Source organism: Podarcis raffonei, chromosome 1, assembly GCF_027172205.1.
Source record: "Podarcis raffonei isolate rPodRaf1 chromosome 1, rPodRaf1.pri, whole genome shotgun sequence".
Taxonomy (NCBI): domain Eukaryota; kingdom Metazoa; phylum Chordata; class Lepidosauria; order Squamata; family Lacertidae; genus Podarcis; species Podarcis raffonei.
The window spans coordinates 3,445,074-3,457,623 of record NC_070602.1 but is presented as its reverse complement, the minus strand read 5'-3'; the positions used below and the strand labels follow the sequence as shown (position 1 = coordinate 3,457,623).

Genomic DNA, 12,550 nt, shown 5'->3' with positions numbered 1-12,550 from the left:
GGGTTCCTCCTCCTTTCCTGCGTGTGACGAGAGCACCCTGTTGCAACAGTTCAATAAAGATCAGGCTTATGAGCTACTTTGCTTCTCAATATTCTCTGGTTGGCCTCTGTTATTTTCTCCTACCAATAGGGAACCCATGTAAGGACTCTATAAGGGCTCTTGTGTCCCCCATAAGGGAATAAGGGCAGATTTTTGTTTGTTATACCATTGTGGCATTTGGTTGGCCAAGGTGAGATCAGGATTTCGGAGAAGGTGGTGGGCCACTAGTCTGACCCTGCAGGGCTGTTCTTGCGTTCTTAACCTAAGAAGCTGCCTTATATTGGGAGATGTGATCAGTCCATCTGCCTCAGCAATGCCTGGGAACTTCAGGCAGCCGACATTCCCAGGCTGGAATTGAACCCAGAACCTTCTGTGTGGGGAAGCAGACGCTGTTGCCACTGAGCCACGGTTGGCTTGTGTCTGCATCCTGCAGACTCTCTGCTTTTTCCCCTTATCGCAGGGCTGCCTCCACATGGATCCTGCGGAAAGGCTTACTTGCGAGCAGCTCCTGCAGCACCCCTACTTTGACAGCATCCGAGAGGTTGAGCTGGGGAGGGAAAGAGAGAGATCCCTCACGCGGAAGCCAAACCGGCCCACGCGGAAGCACATCCCCGGGGTAAGAGGCTGCTCAGATATTTCAGGGGTCTCAGGGATCAAATTGCACGGCAGCCAGGAACACCCTCCTGCTACAGGCCACCCCAGTCCCTGCTGAGCCCTGCACAGGATCCCCAGATGTCTTGACCCTCAGCTCCACTTGGTATGCAGGCTGAGACCCTGCCTGCCCACAGACTGTCTCGCCAGAGTGGTGCATGCTCTGGTTATCTCCCGCTTGGACTACTGCAATGCGCTCTACGTGGGGCTACCTTTGAAGGTGACTTGGAAACTGCAACTAATCCAGAATGCGGCAGCTAGACTGGTGACTGGGAGCAGCCACCAAGACCACATAACACTGGTCTTGAACGATCTCCATTGGCTCCCAGTGTGTTTCCGAGCACAATTCAAAGTGTTGGTGTTGACTTTTAAAGCCCTAAACGGCCTCGGCCAAGTATATCTGAAGGAGCGTCTCCACCCCCATCGTTCTACCCGGACACTGAGGTCCAGCACCGAGGTCCTTCTGGCACTTTCCTCACTGCGAGAAGCCAAGTTACAGGGAACCAGGCAGAGGGCCTTCTCGGTGGTGGCGCCCGCCCTGTGGAACGCCCTCCCACCAGATGTCAAAGAAATAAACAACTATCTGACGTTTAGAAGACATCTGAAGGCAACCCTGTTTAGGGAAGTTTTTAATGACTGACGTTTTAATGCATTTTTAATTTTTTGTTGGAAACCCAGCCAGATGGGCAGGGTATAAATTATTATTATTATTATTATTATTATTATTATTATTATTATTATTATTATTATTAATAGGGCCTGTGCTCCTTTGGAGAATTGAAGACGTGGCGGTTTCTTAATGGCCGTAGCTTGGCCAGGTCCTTTTGCACAGGATAGCCCAGGAATTCCTCTGCAGCTGGCATTTCTCCCTTCATATCCCAAATAATCAAAATCTGCAATTTATTAATTTCTAGGGTTTAGGGGGGTCACAGCCTCAAAACTATAGTGATACTTTTACCGGCATGGGTGGTGCCAGAGGTCAGCAGGACTGGGTCTAGACTAGATGACCCTTGTGGTATGTTCCAATCCTACGATTCTAATTTACAAACTTGGGGCCCGGATCCCGCAGGGATTGCCTGAACCCTTCTATCCCAGCTTGATCCATGAGATCTTCTACAGGCGCTCCTTTGGTCATTCCCCACGTTGGTGAGGCTCAATTCACAACAACAATAAACGGAGCCTTTAGTTATTGGCCCAGTCCTGTGGAACTCCCTGCCAGCAACAGAGAGTCAGGCAAGGACAATTCAGGGGTCAGGAGAAAGCAATCTTCAAACAAGCCTTTGGCTGATTAAACAACGTATGGCCTTTTAAATGTGTCTTCGAAGCTTTCGCTTTCTTGATATTATGCTATGTATCTTGTGCTTTTAAGTTGTAAGCTAGCCTGTGATCTTCAAATGAACATACATTTTTATTATTAAGCAGGTGTGTTCTGTGCTGAACGCTGAACACCTACTGAATTTTTTTCTATTTTGTCAGGCCTGTGTTTAATAATGCATCTTTCCACAATAATGCATCTTTCCACCTTTTTAGTTATATGGTTTCATTGAATGGTTCTATTGTCATAAACCACTTTTATTTCTTTATGTACAGTGGTATACAGATATCTTTTTAAAAAATAAAATAAATTCAACACCAGCACCGCCAAAAAAGTGTGGATCCAGCCCCCAGCTGCCCGTTCACCTTTGTGTCATTTTCAGAACAGTTTGCATTGCTGTCCATTGCTAAACTGAAAACTGCCTGCAAGTTACTCTTTATTCTCTCTTCTTAGTTACAGTACCTGCCCCAGTTAACCAGCAGCAACATTCTACCTGCTTTGGATAACAAGAAGTACTATTGCAGCACAAGGAAACTGAACTACCGTTTCCCAAACATCTAAAAAAAAATTAAAGTGTGGGTGTCATGGCTAAGCCGGATTTACCGCGGACAGCCTCAGCGCATTCCCAGCCTTGAAGTGAGCTTGAACGGAGAAAGGGATATTATTCTGTTGGTGCACAATGGAGCGAGCCGTGAAATTACCGTGTTAAGAATGGCAAAGCTTTAGAACGAAAATCTCTGCTCCGAGAGACAAGAGAGTCGGCTGAAGGTCTGGAAATTCTTGTGACTCGGCAGAAAATGCATCTCTCTGGGACTTTCGGGGGTGGGTTGGGGGCAGGATAATTGTGATTGCATCAGTTTAGGGTTCTCAAGAGCTCATCCTGTTTACTGTGTGGGGAGCAGAAAAGTCTGCTGCCTGTTTGGGAGTGGCAGCGGGGGTGGGGGTGGGATCCAGCTATGCCAAATACATTTCATTCACAAAATCCTATGGTGTCAAAGAAGGAGGGAGAACTTCCGTTCTCATGTGCATTTGTAGTTAATAGCACAGGCTGGTTGATCCTGCAAGACGCAGTCAAAGATGCGAAGAGCTCCGATTCTGTGAAATCTTGCATCAAACACAGATCTCCCAGCAGGGTGGTTAGAAATCAACGTCTTTCCTCTGCTTTTAAACGTGTAAATTTCTGTTTGTCTCTTTGGATGATCCTTCCTAATAATAATAATAACCTGGGTTAAAATGAAACCTCCATGTAATAAGCAAGCATGTTTGCCGAAATATAGGATTCGGTTGCAAGAGATGGAGACATTATCACACATTAATAGGACCGGGCGATGGGAACCCTGACTTTTGAATTCTATGGTTAGAAACTATACAATTAGTCATGCTTGTATTTATGATTGTGAGTTTCCTGCTGGACCCTAGAGATGCTCGATTGCCCACATGGTGATCTGACACTCCCAATGTTATGCCCTTCAACTAACTTTGCCCTGCAAATCCTTCAGTTCTTGGAGTATCTGGTACTCTGCAAACCCAAGCAGGATGTGGCCCTTCTATTTTCCATCTCCTGGAGAAACACTGCTTTTCCCAGTCCTTGCTGCAGAAACTATGATGGATTCACAGTGGTCCTCTGGACGTTCAGGAACTCCCATTTCCCATCAGCTCTACGCAGCCTGGCCAACAGGGTCTTGGCAGTTGTGGCCCCAACATCTGGCGAGCCACAGTTTTTACCATCCCAGCTGCAGCTTACTTGGAAAGCCCTACTTTGTTATTTCTTTAGTATCCTTGAATGGAGAAGCAGCAACAACAAAAAAGAAATCTGACTGTGAATAGACACAATTTGGGGCTGTATAGCCAAAGGTTTTTGGATTACGCTCCTGGGTTTCACGAAGGTTCTCTGTGTGGTTGTGTTATAATATAATTGTTATAGCAACCAGGTATCACGTATGCTGGTTGAGGGAACAAATGCAAAATTCTGTTTTCCTGGTGATCTAGATCTAGGGTCAGCGAACTTTTTCAGCAGGGGGCCGGTCCACTGTCCCTCAGACCTTGTGGGGGGGCCACACTATATTTTGAAAAAAATAATAATGAACGGATTCCTATGCCCCACAAATAACCCAGAGATGCATTTTAAATAAAAGCACACATTCTACTCCTGTAAAAACACACCGATTCCCGGACCGTCTGCGGGCTGGATTGAGAAGGCGATTGGGCCGGATCCGGCCCCCAGGCCTTCGTTTGCCTACCCATGATCTAGATTCATTTGAATGGATGGGTGGAATTCACCTTCTCCTTCAGGCTTCGCTCCTGCCTCATCTGCAGTAGGCAGACTGTGATTAGGGGGTTTCTTCTTCCAGGGCTGCGGTCGTAACGTAAGGAGAGTGTCATGGCTGCCTTGGCAACAACACCCTCTCCAACAGACAGGTCCAGCTGGAAGAAATGTGTACCTATGTGTTGTGCTTGCAAGATCAGCCCTCTGCAAAATCCGCTGGTTATCGGAGCTGCTCCATAGAAGCTGTAGCCAAGTTTTGCTATGCCATGTTTCTGGCAAACGACTACCAGATTTTGCCTGGTATAAACCAATGTCTGTAACGCTCGCGTAGGAAACAGTAAACTGCATATTACTCTGGAGTTGTTTCTAGTTCATTTCCACCCCACCTACCCCGCTTACGTTACTCTGTAAATTGCCATAACCGCCATAATCTCCTTGATGACGTGAGAGCATCAAAGCATATATTTTTGGTTTGTCTAAGCCAGGCATAGCCAAACTTGGCCCTCCAGATGTTTTGGGACTACAATTCCCATCATCCCTGACCACTGGTCCTGTTAGCTGGGGATGATGGGAGTTGTGGTCCCAAAACATCTGGAGGGCCAAGTTTGGCCATGCCTGGAAGCAGAAGGGGACAGGGGGTTAAGGTGACTTTGTATTTAAAAAAAATCTCTGGAAGAAGTACATACCGTATTTTTCACTTCATAAGACGCACCTAGTTTTTAGAGGGGGAATGCAAGAAAAAAAATATTTTAAAAGGCTCTGCTCAGCACTCCCTTTCACGAGCCGCGTGGAGCGTGTGTGCGGCGCTTGCAGGCTTTTCCCCAGGAGGAAGAAGGGCAGCCCGGGGGGCTTTTCCGGGAGGTGGGGGAAAGGACTGAGGGGCTGCCCTCTGTCCCTCCCCCCACCTCCCGCAAAAGCCAGCAAGAGCTGCACGGTCTTTAAAGCGAGCGCGGCTCTTGCGGGCTTTTCCACGAGGTGGGAGAAGGACGGTCCGTCAGTGATGGGCTGCCCTTCTCCCTCCTCGGGGAAAAGCCCACAAGGGCTGCATGGAGCATGGGGGCTTTTCCCGCCTGCCTCCCGCCTGCATTCACTCCATAAGACACACACACACATTTCCCCTCACACACACACATTTCCCCTTACTTTTTAGGAGGGAAAAGTGCATCTTATGGAGCGAAAAATATGGTAGTTCTCTGTAGGAATCTTTTTGACCTTAGACTGCCCAAACTTCCAGGATTTAGTACCCAAAGTCAACATCTTGAAAAACAAAAGAGCTCTTCTGAAAGTGGCCCAGGGGTGTTGTAGTCTTCATTTATGGAAGTGCGGGGGGGAGTAGCTTAAGGACAGATCACACGCCTAGCATTGACCAAGCTGTAGCATCACCTGTTAAGGAATTCCCAAAAGCAGAGGCCTCCCTTGAGAGGCTGGAGAGCGGAGATTCTGCAGAGACAGCAGTGGGCTGAGCAATTCTCCACCTCCACAACTTCCACAGGTTTAAAAAGACTAGGAGGCCCAATGAGGTGGCAATGCCTTTAATCCAAGTCCAGTTCTAGCTGCAAGCCTGGCAATGATTGCCTGAGGGTCTGAGCAGTGGCTTCCTTCTCTTCTATCCCAGGTAAGTCGCTCAAAAACAAATATTCCAGATTACTGTAAAGAAGAAGAAGAAGAAATATTTAATTTAGCAAAAGCTGCTGACTGCACTGGAAGACAGGCACACATTAAGCCTGCTATTCACAGGTGCCCTTTATTTTCGTCCAACCAAATTTATATACAGTGGTACCTCAGGTTACATACGCTTCAGGTTACAGACTCCGCTAACCCAGAAATAGTACCTCGGGCTAAGAACTTTGCTTCAGGATGAGAACAGAAATCGTGCTCCAGCGGTGCAGCAGCAGCAGGAGGCCCCATTAGCTAAAGTGGTACCTCAGGTTAAGAACAGTTTCAGGTTAAGTACGGACCTCCGGAACGAATTAAGTACTTAACCCGAGGTACCACTGTACTGCTTGATTATAACATAACCTCCAAGTCAGTGGTTCTCAAAGGGTGCGGCAGGCGAGGGTGGCAAGTGTGGCAAGTTCAAGGACAATCAAAGAAGCATTTTAACATTTTAGTGTAGCGCAGGACCAAAATGTTTTTTTATTTGCAGAATATTGATAGACATCTTTTCAAAATGTGAGCAAGAGCATCCCGTGGCCCTGACGAAAATCCTAGTTGCGTTTTCCAACGCTAATTAAAAAATTGATGCGGCAGGAGCAAATTTTTATTCTGAAAGTGCGCCTCCCTTGTCCCCTCCAACAATTTGGCTTGGGGGGGGGGGGGAAACGCCTTTCTTGGTAGCCAAAGGAAGGAATCTTCGGAGCCTAACTGCAGCAGGGAGAGGGCTCCTGTAAGTCACCTATATTTTCCGTTGGTGGTTGCGAGAACAACAGGGTTCATGAAGCAGCAAACACGCTTGCAGTGTGAAATGCAGGGCTGCCCTTGGCGGCTTTGCATACCTGAGCTTATGCAGCGCAATGATGCCTTTGTCCGTGACGTTCCCGCAGGAAATGATCCACAGGCGCAGGAGGCTTTTCTGCAGGTTGGGTGTCTGGCTCAGCCGCTGCAAGCACTCGTCGTAGATGTACATGCACTTGCAAAGCCGGATTTCCTCAACGTGCTCCAGGCCGTCTGAAACAGGCAGAATGTCAAGGAGGGGGACTTGCAACACACAACCGGCCTGAATGTCTACAGTTTTTGCCCATGCAAGTGATAAAGTCTCCTTGTGGAGAAAGGGCTGGGTCTATGTTCCACAGTGCGACCTGTATAAGCAGGCAATGATCTAAACCAGATTTCAACAACCTTTTTGGACCAGTTGTGTACATTTCAAATTTTGTGAGTGCTGGTGGACAGGGGTGTGTGGCATATGGGGAATATTGACAGACCAAGCTGGTTAGAGCCAGTGTGGTGTAGTGGTTAAGAGCGGTAGTCTCGTAATCTGGGGAACCAGGTTCGCGTCTCCACTCCTCCACATGCAGCTGCTGGGTGACCTTGGGCTAGTCACACTTCTCTGAAGTCTCTCAGCCCCACTCACCTCACAGAGTGTTTGTTGTGGGGGAGGAAGGGAAAGGAGATTGTGAGCCGCTTTGAGACTCCTGAAGGGGAGTGAAAGGTGGCATATCAAATCCAAACTCTTAGTGTTTCAGCTAAAAGGTAAAGGTAAAGGGACCCTCGACCATTAGGTCCAGTCGCCGACGACTCTGGGGTTGCGGCGCTCATCTCGCTTTATTGGCTGAGGGAGACGGTGTACAGCTTCCGGGTCATGTGGCCAGCAGGACTAAGCCGCTTCTGGCGAACCAGAGCAGCGCACGGAAACGCCGTTTACCTTCCCGCCGGAGCGGTACCTATTTATCTACTTGCACTTTGACATGATTTTGAACTGCTAGGTTGGCAGGAGCAGGGACCGAGCAACGGGAGCTCACCCTGTTGCGGGGATTCGAACCGCCGACCTTCTGATCAGCAAGTCCTAGGCTCTGTGGTTTACCCACAGCGCCACCCACGTCCCTAGTGTTTCAGCTACTTACCCAAATAATCGAATCCCTTGGCCATGATGCAAGATTCTGTGGCATTAATTGACTGTATCTTATATTTCCCTAATGGTCCCGAAGGGAGTGCGTTGTAATCTTGCTGCCATTTGTCCAAGCCTTGGTAACGCACGAGTGCCCCGCACCGAAGGAGCCATTCCGAAGCGGCTCTGTCTGGGCCCACGGCCTTGATCCGCTCATAGTCCACCCTGTAAACGAGGAGGAACAGCTAATTTTAAGGAGAGTTTTGTTTTTATTTTGCAACCCTCTTTTCATAGAATCATAGAGTTGGAATAGACCACAAGGGCCATCGAGTCCAACCCCCTGCCAAGCAGGAAACACCATCAGAGCACTCCTGACATATGGCTGTCAAGCCTCTGCTTAAAGACCTCCAAAGAAGGAGACTCCACCATACTCCTTGGCAGCAAATTCCACTGTCAAACAGCTCTTACTGTCAGGAAGTTCTTCCTAATGTTTAGGTGGAATCTTCTTTCTTGTAGTTTGGATCCATTGCTCCGTGTCCGCTTCTCTGGAGCAGCAGAAAACAACCTCCCTCCCTCCTCTATATGACATCCTTTTATATATTTGAACATGGCTATCATATCACCCCTTAACCTCCTCTTCTCCAGGCTAAACATGCCCAGCTCCCTTAGCCGTTCCTCATAAGGCATCGTTTCCAGGCCTTTGACCATTTTGGTTGCCCTCCTCTGGACACGTTCCAGTTTGTCAGCGTCCTTCTTGAACTGTGGTGCCCAGGCATTCAGGTTGGGTGGCCATTAGCACCTCTTGTGGGAGTGAGTGCCATAGGTTAACGGTGCACTGGGTGACCCCTTACTTGCTCTGCCTTCTGTTATTGGGCCCTGCTAGGCCTATGTAATGTAAACAAGTGTAAAGTGATTCAAGTCAGGGCAAGCAAGAATTTCACATATATGCATTAAAGGTAAAGGACCCCTGGATGTTTAAGTCCAGTCAAAGGCGACTCTGGGGTTGTGACGCTCATATTGCTTTCAGGCCGAGGGAGCCAGCGTTTGTCCACAGACAGCTTTCCGGGTCATGTGGCCAGCAGGACTAAACCGCTACTGGCGCAACAGGACACTGTGACAGAAACCAGAGCACACAGAAACGCCGTTTACCTTCCCACCACAGTGGTACCTATTTATCTACTTGCACTGATGTGCTTTCAAACTGCTAAGTTGGCAGGAGCTGGGACAGAGCAAATGGAGCTCACCCCATTGCAGGGATTCGAACCACCGACCTTCTGATGGGCAAGCCCAAGAGGCTCAGTGGTTTAGAGCACAATGCCACCCACATCCCTATCTAGGGATCGTTAGGCAAGGAATTGAAAATAAAACTGCCGGCATCCTAATGTTTGGAATACTGTGCAAAGTTCTGATTGCCTCACCTCAAAAAGGATATTGTAGAGTTAGAAACATTTCAGGAAAGGGCAAGCAAAACGATTAAGGGGGTGGAGGGACTCCCCTATGGAGAAAGGCTGCAGCGTTTGGGGCTTTCCAGTTTAGAGAAAACGCAAGAAAGGAGTTGCACGATGGAAGTTTACAAAATTATGCATGGCACAGGGAAAGCAGACAGAGAAAAGTTTTTCGCCTTCTCCATCAGTGCTACAACTCAGGGGCATTCAATGAAGCTAAATGCTGAAGAAAGGGCTTCTTCATACGGCACGTGGTTAATCTTTGGAACTCCCTGCCACAGTAGGCAGCGGCGCCCACAAACCTAGAGGGCTTTAAAAGACAAATGGATTTCAATTCGCAGTGTCCTTTGTGAGAGCTGATTTAGTTGTTCTGGCCAGCACACTTACTTGTTGAAAACAGCATTAAGCCATCCCCAAAAACTCCTGCCTGTATCCCAGGGGGGCTGCCTCTTTAATAAGCCCGTCCGACGTGTCAAAGCTCCAATCAGCATCATTCAGCTTCTGAAAAAGACACAGCAGCGGTTTAGCGGATTCCCGCACAAAGAACACACAACATTTGTCGGCAGGTATAAGCGTGACAAATAAAGACAATCTATTAAGGATATAAAACACTAATAATAATGATCCTCAGCATTTATAGAACTCGTTTCAAGGATTTAAAAACTTCATAGGTTGTCTCGCTAAATGCTTAGAACAGGTTTGTGCGACAATATAACAACTAACTGGCAGTCTTTAATATGCCACAAAATAGTACTTTTTGCAGCTGAGCTGAGGTTTCCTACGTTGAATAGATCCAGATTAAAACTTAGGCCCTAATGAAATCAGTGGGGCCATGAGCATAGCCAGGATTTTAGGTTTTTTGGGGGGGCAGAACCACAGTTTTCTATGTATTTTTATTGATTTTTATTGATTTATGAGGGGGACAGCTGCCTTTCCCGGCCCCCCCCCTTGGCCCATGAGTGGGGGATGTTTGCAATAATAATAATAATAATAATAATAATAATAATAATAAATTTTATTTATATCCCGCCCTCCCCAGCCGAAGCTGGGCTCAGGGCGGCTAACAACAATAAAACAATACAAAAGTACAACACAAACAACACTCTAAAATCATTAATTATAAAATTAATTAAATTCAAGCCACTGGCCACCATTGGGCCAGAGCTCCGCGAAGATTGCCAAGGGAGGGAGTCAGGCTGTGCCCTGGCCAAAGGCCTGGCGGAACAGCTCTGTCTTGCAGGCCCTGCAGAAAGATGTCAAGATTAATGACTTAATCTCACCGGTCTCAAAGGGAACTAGTTGCAATTTGCTAGGTATGGATTTACCATTTGGGTCCCTTCCAATTCTACCATCCTATATGACTCCAGGCAAAGGATGGAATGTGTGCTTTTATTTAAAATGCACCTCTGGGTTATTTGTGGGGCATAGGAATTCATTCATTTCCCCCCTCTTCAAAATATAGTCCGGTCCCCCACAAGGTCTGAGGGACAGTGGACCGGCCCCCTGTTTGCTGACCCCTGCCCTAAACTATAGCTTGTTTAGCTTATACGTAAATCTGGCACTGAACTGCAGACCGACGGGTAACAGCAAACAATGACATTTCTGAACGCAGGTCGCTTTGCAAGATGCAAGTCGCTTTGGGGTGCCTTGGGCAAGACAAAATAGCAATAGCAATAATGATATGATGGTGGTGGACGTGTCCTGGGAAAAGAGGACATATAGCAACAGCAGAAACAACAACAACTTGCATAAACAACGTTTCTGAACCCAGGTCTTTTTGCAAGATGCAAGTCGCTTTGGGCTGCCTTGGGCAAGACAAAATAGCAATAATAATATTAATAATAATAATAATAATAATAATAATAATAATAATAATATGGTGGTGGGCGTGTCCTGGGGAAAGAGGACATATAGCAGCAGCAGGAACAACACCAACAATTTGCATAAACAACGTTTCTGAACCCAGGTCTTTTTGCAAGATGCAAGTTGCTTTGAGCTGCCTTGGGCAAGACAAAATAGTAATAATAATAATAATAATAATAATAATAATAATAATAATAAGGTGGTGGGCGTGTCCTGGGAAAAGAGGACATATAGCAGCAGGAACAACACAAACAATTTGCATAAACGTTTCTGATCCCAGGTCTTTTTGCAAGTTGCCTTGGGCTGCCTTGGGCAAGACAAAATAGTAATAATAATAATAATAATAATAATGATAATGATAATGATATGGTGGTGGGCGTGTCCTGGGAAAAGAGGACATATAGCAGCAGCAGGAACAACACCAACCATTTGCATAAACGACGTTTCTGAACCCAGGTCTTTTTGCAAGATGAAAGTCGCTTTGGGCTGCCTTGGGCAAGACAAAATAGCAATAATAATAATAATAATAATAATAATAATAATAATAATATGGTGGTGGGCGTGTCCTGGGAAAAGAGGACATATAGCAGCAGCAGGAACAACACCAACAATTTGCATAAACAACGTTTCTGAACCCAGGTCGCTTTGCAAGATGCAAGTTGCTTTGAGCTGCCTTGGGCAAGACAAAATAGCAATAATAATAATAATAATAATAATAATAATAATAATAAGGTGGTGGGCGTGTCCTGGGGAAAGAGGACATATAGCAGCAGCAGGAACAACACCAACAATTTGCATAAACAACGTTTCTGAACCCAGGTCTTTTTGCAAGATGCAAGTTGCCTTGGGCTGCCTTGGGCAAGACAAAATAGCAATAATAATAATAATAATAATAATAATAATAATAATAATAATATGGTGGTGGGCGTGTCCTGGGAAAAGAGGACATAGGGCAGCAGGAACAACACAAACAATTTGCATAAACAACGTTTCTGAACCCAGGTCTTTTTGCAAGATGCAAGTCGCTTTGGGCTGCCTTGGGCAAGACAAAATAGCAATAATAATAATAATAATAATAATAATAATAAGGTGGTGGGCGTGTCCTGGGAAAAGAGGACATATAGCAGCAGCAACAACACCAACAATTTGCATAAACAACGTTTCTGAACCCAGGTCTTTTTGCAAGATGCAAGTCGCTTTGAGCTGCCTTGGGCAAGACAAAATATAATAATAATAATAATAATAATAATAATAATAATAATAATAATATGGTGGTGGGCGTGTCCTGGGAAAAGAGGACATATAGCAGCAGGAACAACACAAACAATTTGCATAAACAGCAACCATTTCCATCCAGAGCAGCCCCCACTTGCCTGCTGGCCTCCCCCGGAGCCCCTGGGCGCCTTCTTCCTCCCGGGCTTGCTGAC

The 12,550-nt window shown here is 46.5% G+C and overlaps 2 protein-coding genes across 2 annotated transcripts in view; one reads left to right on the top strand and one right to left on the bottom strand.

The window, feature by feature from the left end:
* CDKL1 (cyclin dependent kinase like 1) overlaps positions 1–4,630 on the top strand; it is a 31,187-nt gene extending 26,557 nt beyond the window's left edge. Inside the window, exons 9-10 of the mRNA XM_053385282.1 lie at positions 500–655; positions 2,459–4,630. Coding sequence (XP_053241257.1) covers positions 500–655; positions 2,459–2,566 — 264 coding nt within the window. The 3' untranslated portion in view covers positions 2,567–4,630. The remainder of the gene's footprint in view (positions 1–499; positions 656–2,458) is intronic.
* A 1,157-nt stretch (positions 4,631–5,787) lies between these two features.
* Positions 5,788–12,522, bottom strand: DMAC2L (distal membrane arm assembly component 2 like). Its single transcript, XM_053385411.1, has 5 exons — positions 12,497–12,522; positions 9,648–9,761; positions 7,832–8,040; positions 6,767–6,938; positions 5,788–5,918 (listed from the first exon to the last, which is right to left on the bottom strand). The coding sequence occupies exons 2-5, from the start codon at positions 9,752–9,754 to the stop codon at positions 5,804–5,806; spliced, it is 603 nt and encodes a 200-aa protein (XP_053241386.1). The 5' UTR covers positions 9,755–9,761; positions 12,497–12,522; the 3' UTR covers positions 5,788–5,803.
* Positions 12,523–12,550: the final 28 nt, after the last annotated feature.